The sequence below is a fragment of the Dipodomys merriami genome, unplaced genomic scaffold (assembly GCF_024711535.1).
Source record: "Dipodomys merriami isolate MVZ:Mamm:240054 unplaced genomic scaffold, mDipMer1.0.p SCAF_5, whole genome shotgun sequence".
NCBI lineage: Eukaryota > Metazoa > Chordata > Mammalia > Rodentia > Heteromyidae > Dipodomys > Dipodomys merriami.
Window position 1 is genome coordinate 62,003,945 of NW_027206068.1, and position 24,707 is coordinate 62,028,651.

The window sequence follows — 24,707 nt, forward strand, 5'->3', positions numbered from 1 at the left end:
ATGGCTTATAGTCCATAAGATATATGGATTCTACATGAAATTGTATTCAATTAAATATTTCTGAAGTTAAAATTGCACTTGTCATATCTTATTTTACAAATTAATAGATAATGCAAAATGACTGGATTTTCTAGAAAGCTGAAGTATTACCAACTCTGGGGAAATTAAACCACTTAGGAACATAAAGTTTGTAGTATACCCCAGAATTTTTCATTTTTCCTTGGATACTTTTATATGTCACGAACAAATATTTTAAATGATTCAGACCTTATTAAACCTGCATTGGATTTTTTTGTGTTAACTTTTTTTGTCTAATTTTTTCAAGTCAGTATTTGAATATTTTATCTCCACTATTAAAGTAGAGCTGGTCCGTGTACTAAGTCGGTTAATTGAAACATTACCCTTTCCTGACTCTTACTAAAAAGATTATATTGAATACTTCTTTTCTTGATCTCACTCCATTCTGGTAATTGGTATTCATTTATTCTTTCCAAAATTAATTCTATACAAAGCACTGTCCTAGGTACGAGAAACAGAATAGTGAACAAAGTAACTTAGTTCACTTAACTTTGTGGCACTTGCATTTATGAAGGATGCTAGAAGATAAGTACTGTGGGCACACAGGAAATTAAAGATACATAATATTTTAAAGAGTTAGTACTAGTTTGTTACTTTACATGACTATTACCATCTTATTTTTTCCCCCTTGATTTATAGTTCCAATGACAGGATTCACACAGAGAGCAACTATTGATCCAGAACTGAATGAAATACATGTCTTGTCTGGGCTCAGTAAAGACAAAGAAAAGAGAGAAGAGAATGTCAGAAATTCATTCTGGATCTATGACATTGTGAGGAATAGTTGGTAAGGATCTCTTGTCTGTGTGGTAATCACAATGTAATATATGAGATGGTTGAGTATGTATGGGTTTGACTAAGCATTTCTAAATCAAGACTTTTTAATTACAGAGTATTTTATAGGATGGGTATTGATAGTTTGCTTTGAAAAAAAACTAATGCAGAGGATTTAATTCTCAAATTCCATGATTGTTCCATAAGTAAATATTTTATAGAATACAAACACTTCAAATTATTTCCTCTATTTAAAAATGGAAAGTAACTGGGCACCAGCGGGTTTCACCTTTAACCCTTGCTACTCAGATCTGAAAAATCATGGTTTGAAGCCAGCTGGGCAGAAAAGTTTGCTGGATTCTTTCTGCAAAATAACCAGCAAAAAAGCAAAGCTGGTGGTATGGCCCAAATGATAGAGTGCCAGTCTAGCAACTGCAAAGCCTTGAGTTCAAGCCCCAGTATTACCCCCCAGGAAAGGAGAGTAATGCTCACCAACTAAGGAATTGTTTTCTAAATAGGACATTTATTTGCAGCCAAAATGAAGGCAATATATTATGCATCTTTTTATTGTGAATAAACAAGATCACTTTTCAGTTCTAAGCATGAGATAGCTTGTTCCAAAGTGTTCTATGTGATAACAACCTAAGAGTTTCAGAACTCAGTTCTAACAAGTTTATATTATTTCATGAGAGGTACCAAAACTTTAAGCTTTGATGTAAACAAATGCACTTTTTTTTCTGTTGGTTATTTGGACATTGGCAGTAGTTTTTGTTTGTTTGGTTGATTGGTTGGTTTTGTTGGTCATGGGGCTTGAACTCTGGGCTTGGGCCTTGTCCCTGAGCTCTTCAGCTCAAGGCTAGCGCTCTACCACTTGAGCCACAGTGCCTCTTCCTGGCTGTAGTTTTTATAAATGTCTTTATTTGCTACTAGCTTTCTGGAGTAGAATGTTATCAAAAGCAATGTCTTACAGGTCTTGCGTGTATAAGAATGATCAGGCTGCAAAGGACAACCCAAGTAAAAGTCTACAGGAGGAAGAACCGTGTCCAAGATTTGCCCATCAGCTTGTTTATGATGAGTTACACAAGGTATGCTAACTACTTTGACCTGTAAAACATTCCATATTCTACAATTCAGACTATCCCCCCAAAATACTTTGATTGTTGTAAGTGGATTTGAATAAAAGTATAATATAGAACAAACATTTATTAGGCATTCAGTATTGACTTTTCCCTAAAAAAAATTTAAGGAGAATAAATATTTTTGCATAGGCTATGGTTTTTGACACTTTTCCTTTGATTGTTTTTTTTTTTAAGACAGGGTCTTGTAGCCAGGCTTGCCTCAAACTCACTCTCAATTTTTCTATCAACCTCCTGAGTGCTAAAATTACAGATGTGCATTACCATTCCCAGCTATTGCTCTTTTTGAAAATAGCCAGTCATTGCCTCTTAATAGGTCAGACATAGAGCAAATGTTTCCTCAATATGAATGTCTAAATAAAATATGCACAATTTTAGCATATGATCATGTGATCTCTGTTCCATTAGTCTTGTGAAAATGATCTTGTATCCCAAAGTTTTTGTGTCATGTAGTAATCAGAGTGGGGTTTTTAAAAAGTATTTGTCCTTAAAGTTTGCTATATAGTTTAGAGGTTAGACTGAGATTATATAGTAGCTTATCACATAATTCTTGCTCTTTAGGCCACTAGTAAATATTCAAAATGTCTGCTATATTGTTTGAGACATCTGGGTTAAAGATACAATGAAAAAGAATAAAAGCCCTTCCACTTGGAATTCCCAGTTTGTGGCTTTAATGAATTTCTACCTAATACTGTAGAGATAGTATATATTTTTATTTTTTTATTTTTTATTTTTTTGTCAGTTGTGGGGCTTGAACTCTGAGCCTGAACGCTGTCCCTCAGCTCTTCAGCTCAAGGCTAGAGCTCTACCACTTGAGCTACAGCGCCACTTCAGTTTTTTCTGGTGGTTCAATGGAGATAACAGTTTCATGGACTTTCCTGACCAGGCTGGCTTTGAACCATGATCCTCAGATCTCAGCTTCCTGAGTAGCTAGGATTATAGGCGTGAGCCACCGGTGCCCGGCTTAGTATATATTTTTAATGGTGCCATTGAATAGCAGTTTTCCAAAATTTGAGAAAAATACTTTAAAACTTTATACAGAATAGAATTAAAATTTTAATAGTGAAATCATATTCCTTCCACTCTTTTGGTATGTAACTGAAGAATGGAACGGTATTTTAAATGTTTGGCATTTAGTTAAAGCAAAATAAGATCTTAAATCTTTTTCATAGACACGGTTAATTTAACTGTGACCGCTTCAGTGATTCAGCAATGTTAGGGTTTTTGCTTTTTTTAAAAAATATGTGCTATTTCAAGAACAGTTAACTTGATAATCCTTATTATTCGTTGTCTTCCATGAACTGTCCCTTGAGGATTGGCTTCTTTTATTTTATTGCTCTTGTGTCATCTTCCACTATCATTGTAATTTTGGTAGTATAAACTACTCTAATATAAAATGTACTTTAGGAAAGCAGCTACAATGCTTTAAATCAAAGGGGAAATTTGAGGAAAAAAATTTAAGAGAAATCTTTGGCAATGGTGACCTAAGTATTTTTTAGATGAATGAGGCAAAAAAAGGTTATTACCTGTTATGTATTAATAACAAAATGAAGACATTTTACTATGGCTTCTGTGGTTCACTTGGTTTGTTCTGCTTATTATAGGTTCATTATTTATTTGGTGGGAATCCAGGAAAATCTTGCTCTCCCAAGATGAGACTAGATGACTTCTGGTCACTGAAGTTGTGTAGACCATCAAAAGATTATTTACTGAGGCATTGCAAGTACCTCATAAGAAAACACAGGTATAAAAATAATTTACTGAAAAATCTTTAGCATTATCAGCTATTATCTAGCTTTGGAGATACAACTTTCTCTTATATCTCTAGACTTGTAATTTTAACAAGAAGATAGTGTGAATCTTGTGAATATTGTACTTTTGGAGATGCCCTGTTATTATTTTTTGTTTTCCTCTTCCAAAGTGAGATACAAAGTTAAATTATAATTTTATTTTAAAATACAGAACAAGTGAAATTTTGCAAATGTTATAAAAAGTTTCTGTGAGGATACTGTGTCTACTCAAGTTCTACCCACTACAAATTAGATCCACTTCTAGAGTAATGGCATATACCAGACTTGTTAATAATTCTTAGTAGTGAATGTGATGATAGAATTGATTACACAGTATCTTTTTTGATGTTTCACAGTACAACTAAACAAAATAATTTTACATTGTTTTTCTAAAAACTAGAATTGTGTAATCAAACATTTACCTATTTATCTCCTGGAATGTGTTTGCTTTTCAGTCTTGGTAAATAATAAAACACTAAAAAAGTGTAGAAAAATATATATCCTTTGGAATTACTAATAATGTTAGATGGAATAAAATTAAGTAATTTAGAAGGAAAGGCTGAGTGCAACAGAGCCTCTGCCTGGGTAACTGGCAACATCCACACAGCCCAGGTCTGGAGAGGATTCAAGATGACCAACGAAGAGCCTCTTCCTAAAAAGATTCCTCTGAGTGAAACAGACTTCAAAGTTATAGCACAAGATGCCTTAATCCTAAAATGGAAATAGTATGAAGCATATATCCAAGCTTTGGAGGGTGAGTACACAGATCTTAACTCAAAGGATGTAACTGTCTTAAGGGAGTCTGGAAAAAAACTAAAGCAGCCACAGCAGGAGTCTGCAGAAAGAGAACACATCCTTGTAATACCACTAGCAGTACACAAGAGATGCAAGAGTGTACTACTCAAATCCAGTACCTCACAACAGCCAAGAGAGTTACCCAACTGAAATCTACAATATTTGAGCCAGTAATCAACTTGTTTTTCCTCAAAATGAAAGATCAACTGGAACAGACTAAAGACAAGTTTATGCCTGCGAGGTAAACAAATCATATTCTCTGACAGTCCCACTGCAAGAACGCTGTGGTGGGTCAGCCAAGTACTTGTTTCCACACCAAGACTTAGACTTTTTGAGCCAAAAAACCACACTCTTAAGCTGTCCAGCAATTAGTTATGGTTAATGTAAAACTTACCAGATGAACCTTGTGTTTCAGCCTTTTTCTCTTCCCCTTCCCCTTGCTTTAAGAGGCCTGATTGCCATTCGACGATTCCAAAGAAGAGGCCATCTCTGAAAAATTCCCCTTCTACAACATGTAGGCACTTGAGAAATGTTTCTGTTTGAAGAGAATAGGAGAAAAGTCTTAAGTCTGTGGCACACTATGTCTTCAGACAATTTGGAGGATTTGAAAACCTAGAGATTTTTAAATCATGAATTGAACATTTAAAATTCTTGTGAAATGTAAAAACTGGAATATTCATCGCTCTTAACCTCTTTAGCACAGTAACTTAGAGACATTGTATGTCAGTGGTTTTTGTTGTTGTTGTTGTTTGTTTTTTTCATTTTTTGTCGGTCGTGAGGCTTGAACTCTGGGCCTGAGTACTGTCCCTTAGCTCTTCAGCTCAAGGCTAGCGCTGTACCACTTGAGCTACAATGTCACTTCCGGTTTTCTGGTGGTTTATTGGACGTAAGAGTTTCACAGACTTTCCTGCCCAGGCTGGCTTTGAAACGCAATCCTCAGATCTCAGCCTCCTGAGTAACTAGGATTACAGGCATAAGCCACCGGCGCCCGGCCTGTGTATCAGTTTTACTAATAAGACTGTGGACTTCATGATTGTTGTTGAACTATGGGTTAAAACTAAAATGAAGTGAATTTTGCTTTTAAAGGATTCACTTGATAAGAACTAACTTTGAATAGCCATGAGAGAATCAAGTAATAGATCTCAGTACAAGTAGTATGTATATTTAATTAATTAGCTTAAAACTCTGAATTCGGGGCTGGGAAGGTGGCTCAGTGGTAGAATGCTTGCCTTGCATGCATGAATCCCTGGGTTCGATTCCACATAAGCAAAGAGAAAAAAGCTGTAAGTGGTGCTATGGCTCAAGTGGTAGAGCGCTAGCCTTGAGCTGAAGAGCTGAGGAACAGCGCCCAGGCCCAGAGTTCAGGCCCCACAACCAGACCCCCCCCCCAAAAAAAGAAAACACTGAATTCCTCAAAGGAGCCTTATAGTTTTAAAAACTAGATAATCTTAACTGAGGAATGTACAGACAAGGTATCAAACATGAGCTTTAAACTGTTTGAAGCATTATAAACATCCATTCACAACTTGGTTGTATGGCTGTGATGAGATTCACTTCATTACTCTTTTCAGTGGTGAACTTAAACCCTTATCCCATCCAACAGGCACAAGTTAAAAGAACATCGTTGTTGGTGTTATTGAAGGAATGTGTTCCTTCATTGCACTTGGACCTCTGTATTGGACTCTGGTTATTAAATTAAGTGTGCCTTTAAAAAAGTTAAGAAAGGCTGAACCTTTATGAAGAAGTTATTATATTAGTTCAGAAATACTGCAGTGATTTTTTTCTACTTTTATATACCTGGTAGTTAAAGATTAAATTGTATATAAGTATTTCCTAATCATAGGCCTATTAGAAATTAAAGGAGTTGTTTAGAGCTACATGTAAGGAATTAGAATTAACTGATAAACTACTTCCTCTGATTTTTCATGGTAAAAGTAATGAATGCTTTATAAAGAAAAACAAGAGCCGGGCGCTGGTGGCTCACGCCTGTAATCCTAGCTACTCAGGAGGCTGAGATCTGAGGATTGCAGTTCAAAGCCAGCCCAGGCAGGAAAGACCGTGAGACTCCTATCTCCAATAAACCACCAGAAAACCGGAAGTGGCGCTGTAGCTCAAGTGGTAGAGCGCTCGCCTTGAGCTGAAGAGCTGAGGGACAGCGCCCAGGCCCAGAGTTCAAGCCCCACGACCGACCAAAAAGAAAAACAAGAAAATCTTTTCCTCTCTCAAAAGAAGTAGAATCACCCGTCATTCCCATATTCACAAGTAATAGTTTAATATTTGGATTATATTCTTTAAACTTTTTACTACATATATGTGCTGACTTTAAGTTTGTGTAACTGAAAAATAGGGATCATATTCTGTTGAATCTACCAATGAATGAAATACCATAAGCATTATTTTTGTGTTAATACATATGAGTACCAATAGAAATGTTATGGTTTTCAGAGTGATTAGTCTCTTTTTATATGGAATAGATTACTCTTCAGCTTATTTTCTGCTGTAAGAATACTCTTGATTAATGATAGCAGTTACCTTGTTTGTTGTTTTGTGCAGAAATTCTGTAGAATTAGTGGTAGAGTTGATGTCTTCAGAAAGCTGTTAGTTTTCATTCTCTGCAAAAGTATGTGGGATCATTTGTTTTTCCACACCCAATCCAACCTGAGAGTCATTTTTGTTTTTGATTTTTTTTTTTTCAGTCGTGGTGGGGCTTGAACTCTGGACTTGGGCGCTGTCCCTCAGTTCTTCAGCTCAAGGCGAGCACTCTACCGCTTGAGCCACAGACCACTTCCAGTTTTCTAGTGGTTTATTAGAGATAAGGGTCTCACAGACTTTCCTTCCTGGACTGGCTTTGAACCGTGATCCTCAGATTTCAGCCTCCTAAGTAGCTAAGGTTACAGGTGTGAGCCACTGGCGCCCAGCTTGTTTTTGCTTTTTAAATGTTGTCAGTGATTTTCCTCCTTTGAAAGCATGGCTAGGCTAAGGTTGTAATTCAGTGGTGGAGTGCTTACCTACCTTGCATGAGGCCTTGGGTTCAATCTTTAGCACTTGAGAAATAAGGATTGCAATAATATATATTATTTTTTAAAAATTAAGTTTCGAGTACAAACATTACTGTTAGTGACTTAAATTAGTCAAGACATAAGGAGTGAAATTAGATAATTTTTAAAAAACAATAATGAATCATTTAAGCTTTTAAATATGTAATAAAAAAAACCAGCAAATCTTTTATGAGAATAGTTCACAAAATAAAGCAACTGAAATTGAAAGGCAGGAAGTATGTGACTGGAAAGTTAGTAGTATGGGAAAAGAATTATGCTAACTCATCTTAGAACTTATTTCAGAACAGCCTTGAAGGAGAACTTAAGAATATATAAAGCCAGGGCTGGGAAGGTGGCTCAGTGGTAGAGCGCTTGCCTTGCATGCCTGAGGCCCTGGGTTCGATTCTTCAGCACCTCATAAGCAAAAAAAAAAAGCCGGAAGTGGCACTGTGGCTCAAGTGGTAGAGTGCTAGCCTTGAGCTGAAGAGCTGAGGGACAGCTGCCCAGGCCCAGAGTTCAGGCCCCATGACCGGACCCCTCCACCCCCCCCAAAAAAATACACACACACATATGACTCATATATGACTCATTTATGACTCATATATATATATACATATATATATATATATATATATATATATGACTCATTCCTGTAATCCTAGTACTCAGGAGGCTGAGATTTAAGGATCACAGTTCAAAGCCAGCCTGAGCAGACAAGTTCTTGAGACTCTTATCTCCAATTAACCACCAGAAAACAAGAAGTGGAGCTGTGGCTCAAAGTAGTAGAATACTAACCTTGAGTGAAAGAGCTCAGGAACAACACCCAGGCATTGAGTTAAAGCCCCATGACCAACAAAAATAAAAAATACAAGTTTAGAGGGAGAAGAATACATTGTGTGCCAAGGATGTAAATAAAGTGTCACTATTATTTTTTTCATATAATACTCTTAATATCCACACTTGACAATGATTTCTGAAAGGGGCAAAATATATATAGCGTTAATTCCTGTTTGTTTAGATATTACACAAACCCATTGATTGTAATAAAATTTTAGACTGCAGATACCGATTGTGATACTTTGTAATAGGACTTGCAAGAGTAGCCTAGAAAAAGACAAGGGAAAAACACCTTTCAGGAAACTGACTCTTTATTGAATTTAATAGAATGGAAAATGGGTTAATTAATTTTTTTAAGAGTACAGAGGATAAGTACACGATTAAGGTAGCTCATGCAGAAAGAATTAGTTTAGCCAGGGAGCCTGGGGTCAGTGGCTTAGAACTGTCTAGGTACTGTAGTAGCTGAGACCTGAAGATCTTATTTTGAAGCTAGCCACAACAGAGGAGTCCATGAGATTAATCAGCAGAAAGCCACACTGGAGGTGTGGCCCAATTGGTAAAGTACCAACCATGAGCAAAAAAAAGGAAACATAAGGCTAGCTAGCCATGACACTACAACATATTTTCAGCATTTGAATAGTGAGGCCAAAAGTAAAATTATTTAGGATACTAGAGAAATTCTAGTGGTCAGAAACTGCTTTTCTTGGGCTGGGAAAGTGGCTCAGTGGTAGAGTGCTTGCCTTGCATGCATGAAGCCCTGGGATCGATTCCTCAGCACTATATAAGCAGAAAAGGCTGGAAGTGGCACTGTGGCCTAAGTGGTAGAGCACTAGCCTAGAGCTGAAGAGCTGAGGGACAGCACCCAGGCCCAGATGTTCAGGTCTCACTACCGACAAAAAAAGAAAAAGAAACTGCTTTTCTTCTATTTCTTGGTCTCCTACTTTGCTTACTACTGGGTATGGAGAGAGGGAAGTACTTATGGCTTCATGCTTGCTAGGATGTATACTTTAGCATTTGAACTACACTTCAATTCAACTGAATACCCACAGCCTAGATAAATGTATAGATAGAATCTACCATTTCATGACTCTGCTTAGTACTTTCTCAATTGTATCCTTATATTTCTCATCTTTTAATTCTCTTAAGAGAGGGAGGATTCCTTGGAGAAAGTGTTCCTATTGAACATTCTGCCCATAAGTTACTGATCAGGTTTGATACAAATACTCTTGGCTTAGGTGCCACAGTCCTCATCTAATCTGTTGAGGATGAGGTGGTAAGGTAACATTACTTCTCCCTGGAGGTTTCTTATGAGAACAGGCAGTGTTAACAAGAACAAGGCTCTGAATTCAAAACCACAGTACCACACCAAAAAAGGCTAACTGATGTTAGATACTTTTAGTTTCCAAAGTATGTGTTAAACCTGTTCTGTAAATCTAAGAAAGCATTTTATTTTATATCTTTAACTAAGGAGTGGGGTTTGAATGCAGGACCTCACGCTTAAGGGACAGACATTCTACTACTAAACCATGCTTCCAATTCTTCTCTTGGTTTGATTAAACACACTGGGTTCTTTTCCAGTTGTGTCATGTAAAATATTTGACATATTCTCTGCTTTGTTTTTGATTGTTTAAGAGAAGGGTAGAAAGAACTCTTCCTTATTTTGTAGTATGACAACTAGTTACAGACACCTGGCATTGTTATTACATTTCCCAGGACTACAATCTCCACTGTCTTCATCGTATTATCCTTCCAGTGGATTCCCAAATACAGGTTTTTTTAGATATTCAGAGTAACTCCTCTTATATGCAGTATATCTCATCTACATTTTTTCATAACTCATGATAATTATTATTATTTTATATTTTCTAGGTTTGAAGAAAAGGCCCAGATGGATCCTCTTAGTGCTCTGAAGTACTTACAAAATGATCTTTATATAACGGTGGATCATTCAGACCCAGAAGAGACAAAAGAGGTAATGAAAGATGGTAGTAAACTTCAGATGTTGTTTTTTAAATGTCTTTAGCTTGGATTGCTTGAAGGAAAATGAAGAAAATACTAATAAAATACTAATAAAAGTTGAACAAGTTATACAGAAAAACCTTAATACATTAAAAAAATTACTTGAATATAAAATTTTAACTTACAAGTTTTATATTTGGGGAAGGAAATAGTTGGTTTTTTTTCTTTTACCTTTTCCATGGTTGTTTTACATAAAAACTACATAGAGCTGGAAAGGTAGCTTAGTGGTAGAGTGCTTGCCAAGCATGTATGAAGTTTGATTTCTCATTACCACATATACAGAAAAAAACAGAAGTAACGCTGTGGCTCAAGTGGTTAGAGTGGTAGAGAGCTACCCTAGAGCAAAAGAAGTTCAGGGATAGTGCCCAGGCTCTGAGTTCAAGCCCCAGGACTGGCACAAACAAAAAACTATAAATTTTTCTGTTGATACTCAGGATCTCTTGAAAGAAATGAAAACTCCCCCCCCCCTTTTTTTTAGGGAGACAGGTAAAAGAGGCTGGTGGCAGTGGAATCCATACTTCCTTAATGGTTAGGTACAAGATTGTTGTAGCAAAATAGCTTGGCTATAGATTATCTTCCTCCATCAGTAATTCCGAAGCTTGAGAAGCCAGCAGCCATTCAGTTTTCTAAAGATTTTGTATTCTTTTTGTTGTTGTTGTTGTTGTTGGTTGTGGGGCTTGAACTCTGGGCTTAGGCACTGTCCCTGTGCTCTTCAGCTCAAGGCGAGCACTCTACTGCTTGAGCCATATAGCACCACTTACAGTTTTCTAGTGGTTTATTGGAGATAAGAGTCTCACAGAGTTTCCTGTCTGGGCTGGCTTTGAACCGTGATCCTCAGATCTCAGCCTCCTGAGTAGCTAGGATTACCCGGCACCCAGCAGATTTTGTATTCTTTGTTGTTGTTTTTTTTCCGGTTGTGGGCATGAACTCGGGGCCTGGACGTTGTCCCTCAGCTCTTCAGCTCAAGGCTAGTGCCTACTACTTGAGCCACAGCGCCACTTCCAGCTTTTTCTGCTTATGTGATGCTGAGGAATTGAACCCAGGGCCTCAGGCATGCAAGGCAAGCACTCTACCACTGAGCCACCTTCCCAGCCAGATTTTGTATTAATGGCATATTTGTTCATCTGTTGTGTGAATGTGCCTGCATGACTTTCATGGGTTTATAGCCTCTTTTTCCACTAACTTCTAAGATTACTTTTGCTATTTCTTCTTTTGGCCAACCATACTATAACAAAATAAACTCTTACCAGCTAGTAATATCTGAACTATAGTCCATTTTACCTTCCCACTCAGAATTGGTGCTGATGATAGATAGTTTTGTCCCTTTCATCTATTTTCTTGTTAGCTCTTGTTTTGCTCTGGCTTTGTAATAGCAATATCAAGCCATGCTTCTTTTCTTCCCTTCGGCTTTGACACAGATTTTAGATTTAATGTCAAATTACTTCCAGACACCAGGCTCGTTGTACTTTCAGAGCAGTAGAGTCTGCATGTCCTCAGCGCCAAAACAAAGAAATATTTTTTCATAGTTTCTTGTTGTTAAATTCTCTTTTTCTCACTCAATATTAGTTGCAACCCTTCATGAGTTATAGAATCATCAGAATATACTTTAGAACTTTATGTATCAGAATTGTCTTTCCTTGAGATAAATAATTCATGATGCTATTAGAATTAGAGGAAAGTATCAGTTTTCCTGAGAATCAGAATGTATTTGGTTTAACCTGTTGTGACTTATAAGTCTACATAGTTGTGAATATCATAACATTTCATGTATGGTATATTAGACACTTCCATTTCATGTCTTAAAGGCTTAAGCAAGAATTGATTCTGTTTTGGGGAAAGAAATCCCATGGTAATAGTTGAAATATACTATATACTAAGTGCTATTCACTTTCATTTTAGGGAATAATTGCACTTAAAGGCTATACTCCTAATCATTTTCTATAAAATTTTGTTTTCTTTGTTGTACAACATTTTCATTTAAATGATTTTTCAGTAACCAGAACTGGTTTGTTTGGGTGGGGTTTTTTTTTTTTAAGATTTTTTTTTTTAAGATTGTGTATGTGTAGTTATTTTTGTGATAATCAATCTAGATAGATAACAGTTATATCAGGATAGCAGTGATTGACTTTGTGTACCAAAATATTTGTTTCCTTCAGTTTTTAGATTATAGGTTCTAAAACAGGTGATTAACTTGTAATAAACCTGAAAAAAGTGTTGTTGTTGTTTTTCTAGAAAAGGTTTATTATTTTTGAGAAGCTTTTACAGTGAAGGAAATGGAAAAAACAAGTTTTCAGCCAGTAGCACATTTTGTATTAGTTATATGGTACTTTTGCTGAGTTTCCAGAGTACATTCATTTAACAGCTGTGTATTGATTCACTACAAAATGCAGTGCATTTTAGGCATGAGAGATACATCAGCAAACCCAATGAGTCCCTGCCAAGATAGTGCTTACATCCTAGTGAGACAGACAGACAATAACATATTTGAATAAAACAAATTATATATAGTCCATTAGAATTAAGTGTTACAGAAAAACAATGTTACAAGAAGTATGAAGGAAATTAGAAGTATACAAGTGAAAATTGCGTTGTTGTGATCTCAAATAGGTTGATCATAATGCATTTCAATTAGAAATAAGAGTATACCAATACTTAAAAGATTTAGGGAATGATCTAAGCAGAGGGAGGACTGGAAGAAAGATGTTAGATAGTATGGAAGCAGTCTGGAATTGTTCAGAATGACAAGTTGACTTCTGAAGTAACGAGTGTGGTAAGAGGTAAGAAGTGTGAGATCAAAGATGGAGTGAGATGGTAACCAACAGCCAGGAAATGAAAGCATAAAAACATGGTTTATTACACCATTAAAATATACCAAATTTCTAATCATAGGTCTGTTATTAAAAAAAAAAATTAGTGAAGGTTATTGGGTGTGATTGGTGCATCTTAGAAGGCCCAGTCCAAAGAACTGAGAGTTTATGGCCAGCCTCACTGAAGTTAGCAATACCCTCTCTCAAAGATCAGTGTGTCTCTGCCTTTCTGCTTGCCTGTTTGCCTGCTTTTTGTCTGTTTGCCTGCTTGCTTATTTAATAAAGTTCTGCCAAGTTTTCTTACAAAAAGTAAATACGTGAAAGTGTTGAAGTAAAAGTTCAAGTGCTAGCACTTGCCAATCCCCAGTATTTAAAAAGAAAAAAAGGAAGGAATTAAAGAGGACCTAAATAAATAGAAATATTTATGGATTGAAAAAACTAAAAGTTGTCTAAACCTTCTCATTCTCTGCAAAGTGTTCTTTTGCTTAGCTTAATGCAATTCCTATGAATCTTAAGTTACTCTGGTAACTTAAGATTTTGTTCTCATTATTGAGGCATAAACAAACTTAATCTAAAATTTATGTGGAAAAAAGGAGCTTTAAGCTTTACTACTTAAATTACATCCGTAACCCTTTTGCTTTTGTCTATAAGAGTATTGCTAACTTGCCCAGTCTGACCACATATACTCTTAATCTTCTATCCTTTGCCTTCCATGCAGCTAAAATTCCATGCATGCTCCTGTAATTTTTGGATAGCTTATAATTGCCTTTTCTTACTGTTTGATTTCTAAAATGGAGATATCAGATAAAGGGCATGTTTTTATTTTGAAGTTATATATTAGTATAATGGATACATTATACTAAAAATTCAGTAACCATCCAAAGTACTAGTCTATCCATATGTGATCAGAGTCCCAACTGAATAGTTTTTCCTTTTCATTATAGTCAACTTGTTTTTCCTTAATAAACACATACTTTTAATTTTTTTAATAAGATAATTTCAGGACTTGGTCGTCTACTATTTTGGTAAACAGTAATAGTCATCTAGAAAAAAGCCAGCATATCACTCAGATGTGATGGTACATGCCTATGGTCCAAGCAAGTAAGAAGCTGAGGCAAGAGAATCAGAAGTTGGAGGTGACGCTGGGCTGCAGCACATATCCCTATCACAAAAGAAAAAAAGTTCTTTAAATATGATGTCATTCTTGCCATTATTTGATGAATAAACCTGGGCAACACAGGTGCATGGGTATAAATTTAAATGGTCAAAATTCTAAGGGTTATTTTCTGTAAGTGTGTTAGCCAGCTAATTTGCTTCTATTTTTCTTTACAGTTTCAGCTCCTAGCTTCAGCTCTATTCAAATCTGGCTCAGATTTTACAGCTCTAGGTAAGTATATCAGTTGTCCAGTCAGTTGTCCTAATACTTTGAATGTTAGATATTGGTTTGTTTTAAAGTTAATGTTAGGGCTGGAGGTGTGGATGGCAGAATGCTTACTAGTAAGCTCAAGCTTCAAACCCTAGCACAGTCAAAAAGATGGTAAGTAGGTAGGTAGGAAGAAAGATAGCAATATTAAGTGAAATGTAAATCCAAACAAATGGAACATGTTTTCACAAAACATGTAAATTTTCTAATAACCTGCTTAAAGTTTACTTTCTAAGCATCATTTACCTACCAGCTGATGGATCAGTTTGCAATTCCTATCATACTAGCAATAGGAATTATGATCCACATAGATGGCAATAGCAGCATGGTCAGAATACAGTAATTTGTTCAGCATTACTTTGAACTTCAATCTGTTTTGCTGATATTACTTATTGGATGAATGGTTTGTTTTTTGTGGTTGCATAATGTCAAAAGAACAATGGAGCAGTCAATGAATATTTTAGATGCTGAGAACATGACCATTTCTTTCTTTAAAATGAGAAATTTGTTGGCATGTTATTTGCTTAAATTTTCTTGGAAACTCTGATATTGATATCAGTCTTCTATTTTGTATTCATGAATTACTTGAAAAAAATATGTAAATGGCTTGGGGGATCAAATTATATTAATGAACAATTGAAGTAGTTCGACAAGGCTGTAGTAAAATTAGTTCAAAAAAGTTGCAGGATTCAGAGCTTCATTATGGTAGTTTCAGTTTTTCACCAACTAGTAATCTTTTGTAAATAGGAGAATTCTCAATTCTCTACAAAATGTAGTTTACACAGTGAATCCATTAACTCCAATGATTTGCTCTAGTGTTGAACAACGGCATTGAAATCTTCTAATGGATATAATAAAGTATTTATATTTAGAATATAATAACATGTACACATTACGGTTAAATTTCTTCATTGTCATTTTGTCTCTTGAATTAAGGTTAACTTTCTCAGAAAATAAAAGCCCAGAATTTATATAATGGTGCTACTCACTGAGATGGGGGGAAAATAGTGTTTTTTGAGGTCTTGCCATTTCTTATTTCAAAGCAAATCATTGAGGATTCTCTACTAATCAAGGCAACTTCAGTCCTGAGTTATAAGTTGCTTTTTTGTTTTCCTGGGAAGCGAAATTAGGGGTTTAACCACTTGCTCACTTGAGCCAAGCCTTCAGCCCAACTTTTGCTGATTATTTTGGAGATGATATCTTCAAGGACTTTTCTCCTGAACTAGCTTTGAACTCAGATTCCTGAATAGCAAGGATTATAGCAATGAAACACCAGCGCCTGGCTTTCCACTCCTAAATTCCCAGCAGGCTGTTAACAAAATATGACTTCAGCATATTCTAAGAATTTAGATAATGGTTTACCACCATTTCATATACTTGGGCTTAAAATAAATAAATATATATATATATATATATATATATATATATATATATATATATATGGGCTACAAGAAATTTAAATGATGATGGAGAATCTGAGTATAAGTATTATTTCAGAAAGTTCAATCCTTTCTGAATGTATTCATTTATAATAGTACCCCAGCTAGAAGCCTGATAGTTGAGTGTGTACCTTATGTATGAATATCACAGGACCATCATTTTTATTTATTAGTGGGCCAGATTATCTCTGACTGGCATAACCTTTAGGGTTTTTTGCTGTTGGTTGGTTTGTTTACTTTCTTTTTTTATATTCTTTTATTTAGTGGTACAAAGGAGTTACCATCCAACAAATCAGTTTATGCATACAATGCATCTTGATCAGTGTCACCCCTTTCATCATTCCCACCCCCACACCTCCTAACTTTAGTCTTTAAAACAAACATTTCTTGGCAATAATTTAAATATGTTACATGGTGTCAGAAAATATTTTTATTTTAGCTTAACTCCTTTTGTCTCTGCCAGCTAACATTTTGTCAGGAACAGTTTGTTTTATTTGGATTCTAAACAAACCTTAGATCGAAAACAATACAAGCACATGAGATAAAAATACAAAAAGAGAAAATTCCTGGGAGGCTTTACTTCCTACTTCATCTAAAGAAAGACAATATAGTTTAGTAGTTAGAACTTAGATTAAAGCATAGTGGCCACAAGTTAGAATTGAGGATCAAATACCTGTTCTGCCACTGACTAATTTTTAAAATGACTGTGAAGCCACGCTTGGTGCCTGTAGTCCCAGCTACATGAGATTGGGAGATTGAGAGGATTTCAATTAGAGGACAGTCTGGGCAATGTGAGCCTTTTAATTCTTAGCTATGTGGAGTAGTGTCGTGGACTGAGGACAGCCAGGCAAAAAGCACATGACCTGTCTAACAAATAACCTAAAACAAAAAGGACCAGAAGTGTGGTTCAAGCAGAAAGAGCCTGCCTGTCTAGCAAGCATAAGGCCTTGAGTTCAAAGCTCTGTGTCAAGTAAATGAAAGAAAGAAAAGAAATCTTAAACAAGTTATTTAACCTTACATCAGTTTCTTCATAATATTGAGGTATGAGAATACTGAGAGAATTAAGTGAAATAATGAGGGAAACACTGCTGCATTCCTGGTACTATTTTTTTGTCTGGTTAGAAAAAGGCCAGCTTTAGGCCGGGCGCTGGTGGCTCACGCCTGTAATCCTAGCTACTCAGGAGGCTGAGATCTGAGGATCGCGGTTCAAAGCCAGCCCGGGCAGGAGAGACCGTGAGACTCCTATCTCCAATAAACCACCAGAAAACTGGAAGTGGCGCTGTAGCTCAAGTGGTAGAGTGCTCGCCTTGAGCTGAAGAGCTGAGGGACAGCGCTCAGGCCCAGAGTTCAAGCCCCACGACCGACAAAAAAAAAAAAAAAAGGCCAGCTTTGTAATGGAGGTAAATTATTTATCCATGAGTATATTTCATAATATTTCAGGCTTAGTTATCCTAGTTCTTGCTCTTACTCATTTTCTGTCCAGTTATGTTACTCTATAAATAGAATTTTTTTTTTTTTTTGGTTTGTTGTGGGGCCTGAACTCTGGGCCTGGGCACTGTCTCTCAGCTCTTCAGCTCTAGGCTAGCGCTCTACCACTTGAGCCATAGTGCCACTTCCAGCTTTTTCTGCTTATGTGGTGCTGAGGAATCAAACCCAGGGCCTCATGCATGCAAGGCAAGCATTCTACCACTGAGCCACCTTCCCAACCCCTATAACTAGAATTTTTTTTAAAAACACACGTTATTCACCAGTCCTTTCAGGTTATAGATGAATATTGCATTTTCTATACTCTATAAATGATGATGATGATGATGATGATGATGATGATGATGATGATGATGATGATGGCCAAACTTTTTGACTGACTCTTTAAAATCAATCCAATTATTAATTTCTTAAGGAGAATTAAATGAGTCTTATCTGTAAATTCAAGAGAATCAAAAAGTGATTTACAAGCATCTGGTATTATCTTAGTTTTTGAAAATGACTGACTTCAGAGACAGCTTCCAGGTATCTTTATTTTAGAATTTCAGATTGCTGTAGGCACCTTTGAGACTGAACTGTGCTGTTTTGCCCATTTCCAGAAATGTGTCTTCAAAAAAGTTTATTGCAGCAATTAAGCTTATTTTCAGTAAGGTATATGGCGAGAGGGGAAAATCAGGTCCAGAGAGCATATTGGCTTTTTCAGACATAACACTTCCCTTCAGAAGAAAGCTTGCATTCCAAAAATCATGTGCAGATAATGAATTAATGACGTTCACATAAGTGTCTCAAATGCTTTTCAGCACTGTTGATATTGAGTTAGAATTGTGAGTTTAGAATCTCATGGCATTTGCCACACTTTTTTTTTTTTCCTTCTACCACTTTGAGGCACAGCTCCACTTCCAGGTTTTAGGTAGTTAATTAGATAAGAGTCTTATGGACTTTTCTTCCCTAGGCTGGCTTCAAACTGCAGTCCTCAGTTCCCAGCCTCCTGAGTAGCTAGGATTACAGGCATGGGCCACCAGTTCCTGGCTGCTAATACCTTTTTAACCTTTATACTTTTTCTACATTTATCAAACCTAGATTGCAGTGAAATACTTTCTGAAGCCTTCTATCTGACTCCGTGTTCATAGGGGCTTTTTATAGAAATAATAGTTTTTGTATTAGAACTAGGAGATACAGATTGTGTCTTAACTCTTATGCCTGGAGGAAAATGCAGTTTGTCACTGTTTCTCAAGGCTAGCTGGTCTGTGTAAGATACCAAGTTAAAGTAGATCACCTAATTTTAGAGCATTCATAATCTTTAGTTCTAGTAGTGATGACCTACTGATAACTAGGTAATATTCATGGGGTCAGGTGTTATTCTTAGCACTTTACATGTCATATCCCATCAGATCCCACACTAACCATATGAAATAAAGTAGCTGCTTGTTTGATCTTTTATGTATGAAAACTGGGATACCTAAAGGCTAAAGTAGCTTTCTGTAAAGAATACTGGTGAAGGAGGAGGCAACAATGCTTGATAAGAAATGTACTCACTATCTTTCCCATGTAGTAACCCCTCTGTATGGTATTTTCATAATAATAATTTTAAAAAGAATACTGGTGATCAGCAGTGCCAGGATTCAGTATGGTGTCAGAGCTTACTCTTAAGTACCACAGGAGACATTGAATTAGGGAATGCAGAATCAGTGTTTCTATGGGAAACATAGAGCTACATTTTTGGGAACCTCTTTTTGACATTTGTTTTAACTGATCAGAATATGACATTGACTTCTTTCTGTTTAAAGATTCATTATTTAATATATATGGTTGATTCATTAACATCAGCATCACTCAACTCACACCCGAATGGAGCTTTTCTAACACGTGTTTTCTCTGTAGTATAAAGTACATCATGGTCTTCTTATACTTAACGCTAGTTAGCCCTTCAGCAGTACAGTTAGGAGTCATATTAAAAAGTGAAATAATGCTAGCTGCTGGTGGTTTATGCCTGTAATCTTAGCTACTCAAGAGGTTGAGATCTGAGGATTACAGTTTGGAGCCAGCCCAGGGAAGAAAGTCAGTGAGACACTAATCTCCAGTTAAATACAAAAAGCCAAAAGTGAAGCTGTGCTCAAGTGGTAGAGTGCTAGCCTTGAGCAGAAGGTCAAGGACAGCATTCAGACCCTGAGTTCAAGCCCAAGGACCAGCACATACATACACCTCAAAAATAATAATTTTTTAAAGAAAGTGGGGGGGAAAAATGGCTTCACATGTGGCTTCCTCTTAGCAAGTGCAAGGGCCCTGATTTTAGACTCCATGCCACCCAAAAAAATGTGTATGTATATAGGCCTAGAAACACTTTGGCAGTAGCATAATAGTTCTTTAGTTTATAACTAGTATTTTCCATGAAAAGGAGTTAGACCTTTTTGGAGAAAGGACTGACTCCAGAGTTATGTAAGAATGAGCTTGAAATATCTTACGGTGTTGGAAAATAAAGAAGTGCTCAGAAATTTATATTTCTCAAAGATACAGAGCCAGATAAAGAGCACCCACTGGCCAAATCTGGGACAATATGAGTATCAAAATGAATGATGTTAAGTAATAAGTCTAAAGAGAAGTATACAAACATACATACTGAACGAAACAAATAAAATGGAAAGAGAGGAAGAAAAAAGTCAACATTATATAAATAATTTTTTCACCAAGAGCCACTGTAATCATTGAAAGTAGGCATATTGAGAAATAAGATATTATATAAGATATCAAACAGTCTCCTCATCAGCAATTTATTAATTACAGAGATAGAAAAGTATAGCTTTACATTGGAGAAGTTTGACACTCACCACTTAACCATGGTATCAAAGTTAACATCATTGATACTGAGACAAACTGATAGATACTACCTTCTGATGGATGCTCTTAAGATAGTGTCACTTCTGTACTGCTCTGGCTTAAATTCCATCTGATAATTGTCCTAGAAAATCCAATTTTAACAGTTACATCCTTTTAACTACAATCCTAGGAATTGTAGTTCAATACCACATGTACAAAAGCCTGGATACAATCCCAATACCACATACACACAAAAAAAAGGTTAAATCAATAATGTATGTGTGTGTTATATAAGTGGACATGCTTTTCTTAACTGAGCTTAAGAATTCAAGGGTGAAGATGTATAAAATTTATCATCAAGTATTTCCACAAAATAGATATGAGTGGTGTATAATATACATGCACACAATAAGAAAACATTTGATGAAATGTTAACAGATTCTAAGAGAAGGAGCGAAGGATATATATGAGTGCTTAATGCACTCTTATTGAAACTTTTATGGGTTTGAAATTTTCAAGAAAGAAAACCATTTGGAAACTTCAGAAAAAATGTAATATAAAAAGAAATACAATCTCACCAGAGATAAGCTTTGTTAGTATTTTGGGCTATTTCCTTTTATTCATTTCTATGATATGATAGTAGGCCTGTTAAATCTTAAGCCCAGCTCAAAGAAGGAAACATTTTTCCTTCCAAAACAATAATAATAATACAGTTTTAAAAATAAAAAGGAATGTACCATTCTTGAGGTATTATTTCCTTCCAGGAAAGTGTATCCTTGACAGTGTTCCATTCCTATTCTTTACAAGATTGAAGCAGATTGTGAGGTTGAAGCATTCTAAATTGGGTGGAATCATTCTGATTTAAAAGAGTATTCTCTGAACCATCATGGCATATTTAAACTCTTTATGTCTCCAGTTTTGGTTCTGATGGCACTTACAAGAATTCATTTATGTTTATCATTTAACTATCTTAATTTATTCCTAAAAATTGGAAGCTTCACCCAGGCACTGGCGGCTCACACCTGTAATTCTAGCTACTTAGGAGGCTGAGATCTGAGGATTGCAGCAGTTTAAAGCCAGCCTAGGCAGGAAAGTCATAAGACTCTTATCTTCAGTAAACCGCCAGAAAATCAGAAGTGCTGTGGCTCAAGTGGTAGGGCTCTAGCCTTGAGCTGAAGAGCTAAGAGGGCCCAGGCCCAGAGTTCAAGCCCACATCTGCCCTCCTTCCCCCAAAAAAGGAAGCTTCTACGCTGAAAATACCAACTGACTAAAGGAAGGATACATTTCACTGAACCTAAAGTGAGAAGAATTGTTTAGTCGAACAGATGCCACTGCTTTCTAATATTTATCTAGATTAAGTAATTTATTACTACATTCTCATATGTGCTTAATAGTACCATGACAGAATTCTATATATTATATATGTATTTCTTTCCTTTTCTCAATATCTACATCTTCACCCATTTTCCTTAATAGTACTTCTAAAGCTTTTAACACCTTACTGATTTTAGACTGCTTTGATCCTTTTCATTTTGTTCTATTATATTTTCATTATCAAAAAATTTAGTGAGGGCTGGGAAGGTGGCTCAGTGGTAGAGCGCTTGCCTTACATGCATGAGGCCCTGGGTTCGATTCCCCAGCACCACATAAGCAAAAAAAAAAAAAAAAAAGCTGGAAGTAGCGCTGTGGCTCAAGTGGTAGAGCACTAGCCTTGAGCTGAAGAGCTGAGGGACAGCGCCCAGGCCCAGAGTTCAGGCCCCACGACCGGACCCAAAAATAAATGAATGAATGAATGAATGATTTAGTGAGTCAGAAGCATTACAAGGTCAAAACCAAATTTTCTTAAAGAAGAGATTAAATTGGTGTTCCCAAAGTATTTTTCTTTTTTACATAATTGCATTTAATCTTCATGATAGTCCTGTGAAACAAACAGGATTATCACAAATTTATAGTGAGAAAACAGATGTGCAAACAGCCAAAGAGGCTGATGTCACTTCAGTCCATACCACTACCAGGTAAGAGAAGTAAGATCACATTAATGGAATCTAGCTGGTTTTGAAGCCTCATTGGATTTGTGTTTCTGGACTGTACGTCACTGTTGCTCACAACTAGGTTTTCTGTTCCATATTGAACTTTGAACACAGTGGATGAGTTTGTTTATTTCTTCTTCACCAGGCTTTTCAGATGTGGATCACACCTATGCTCAAAGAACTCAGCTCTTTGACACCTTAGTAAATTTCTTTCCTGACAGCATGACTCCTCCTAAAGGCAACCTGGTAGACCTCATCACACTGTAACCATCGCTGGGCACAGAAGTGGAGAACAGGAGTCTGCTCTCAGTGTTGTGGATTACAACTCTGTTCATGGACGTCAAGTTGCAGTGATTGAGGACTGCATCAGAGTTTTGAAGGGATCCTTACCATCACAAGTTCAACCTTTCTTCATACCTGACCTCAGCCCCATTCTCCTCTTATTCTTAAATTAGGCTAATAAAGTGAAGTTGGTATACTTTCCATTTAATTACATATTTTTTCTTACTTTAATTTTTAAGAATTAACAAATATAAGAGAAAGAATTAGGCAGTTTACCCTTTTCTAATTTTTTTAATTTTTTTAAACTGGGAATAGCACTATTAACAGACTCAGTGCTATGAGAATTTTGGATTTTGCTATTAGGTTGTTTGGTCTTTATTACCTTTATCTTCTTCCTTCCCTTTTCACTTTACCTCACATCACACAACTGTTCTAAGTGTTGTCACTAGTTACCTCTTCATTCTTACTAGGTATGTAGTTCTGTAGGGACAGTTGGTGTATGTTAAGGTGATATATGTGTATATTGATTGTCTTGTATTACATTGAACAGTAGACAGGATACAGGACTCAAATTTCCACTTCTTGTCATAGAACTAAAATATGAAATCCAAGATTGACCCCAGGCCCCCTATGAAAGATTGGTATATAAATTTTCTATGTTATATTTTGTAGTAGATACTACAGTCATGTTTGGCATCAAGTTACAGAAACCTGAAACAGAAGACTATGGTTCAGACACGTGTGAGACCCTTTAAAGAACCACTGGGAATGTCTAATAGTGATTAATATGTTCATTGATGTCTTTGTAGCAATTTTAAGAGGAAGTGAGTCTTTCATCTGTTACAGCTCATGCAGAACCAAGGCTCTCATTTCCACTTTGTGGTCCCTCTCTTGGAGTTTTATTTGGATCAGTGAGTTTCCAGAGCTGCACTTTTTTTTGCAGCTCATCTATCTGTATTTACTAATATTTTGAAGAGTAGTAGTTTGTGGTTATCCATTAGTGTACAGCTGATTGGCATTTTTATTAAGCACATGGACTAGCCTTTTTTAAATGAGCAAGAGAAAATGATAGGTCAAGTATTTTTTCATTAAACAGAAAGTATAACAGCTGGGTTTTTTGGTGATTCCATTTTTGTGTATGCAGGAATGGAGGTATATAGCTTTCCCATTAAGTGCTGTGGAATGTTATAAAGAAAGTCTATGCATGGATAGTGCTCACATTTGCTCAAAAGTTGCTTTATGCAACTGATACCCTCTATGCCAAAGCTGACTCTCTAATATCCATCTGTCAGCTATTAAGAATGAGCTGGACATCTGTAGTTCACACCTATAATCGTAGCTACTCAGGAGGTTGAGCTCTGAGGATCATGGTTCAAAGCCAGCTGGGGCAAAAAGGTTGAAGAGACTCTTATCTCCAATTAACCAACAAAAAGCCATAAGTAGAGTTGTGGCTAAAGTGGTAGAATGCTAATCTTGAGTGACAAAATTAAGAGACAGCCCCTGGGCCCTGAGTTCAGGCCTCAGAATGAGTATAGAATTATGTCCTGGAGCAGCAAGATTAAGTCTCACTGGAGAGTTAAGAAATTGACACGCACTTTAAAAGTTTCACTTACGTAAATGAAATCTTGAAATGTCTCTTCACTCTGTCTTTATTATGATGATTTTATTTCTTTGGAGAATGGACAGCAATGTTCTGTGTTTTAGTACTTTTAGGCTTGAATCATGGGCTCCTTTGCATCCCAAAGAAATTAGTAGTAATTTATTAAAAATTTAGATCTGTACCTTTTCTTGTGAAAAGTAAGCTATATACTTCAGCAAGTAACAGATTGTGTAGATTCACAATAACCAGTTAATTATTCAGTTGAATAAACATTCTATTTACAAACTTGTACAGTGTCATAAAACAATTCCTCTGACAGCCAAGAACATAAAATATTATCATTAATGTTAAAGTCTGTTG

The 24,707-nt window shown here is 36.2% G+C and overlaps 1 protein-coding gene across 6 annotated transcripts in view; it reads left to right on the top strand.

Annotated features, from left to right (window-relative positions):
• Positions 1-22,955, top strand: part of Mkln1 (muskelin 1) — a 278,155-nt gene extending 255,200 nt beyond the window's left edge. For all 6 annotated transcript variants that reach the window (XM_069996783.1, XM_069996785.1, XM_069996784.1 and 3 more), the window contains 6 exons: positions 718-865; positions 1,823-1,937; positions 3,593-3,732; positions 10,318-10,420; positions 14,607-14,661; positions 22,611-22,955. In XM_069996783.1, coding sequence (XP_069852884.1) covers positions 718-865; positions 1,823-1,937; positions 3,593-3,732; positions 10,318-10,420; positions 14,607-14,661; positions 22,611-22,732 — 683 coding nt within the window. In that variant the 3' untranslated portion in view covers positions 22,733-22,955. The remainder of the gene's footprint in view (positions 1-717; positions 866-1,822; positions 1,938-3,592; positions 3,733-10,317; positions 10,421-14,606; positions 14,662-22,610) is intronic.
• Positions 22,956-24,707: the final 1,752 nt, after the last annotated feature.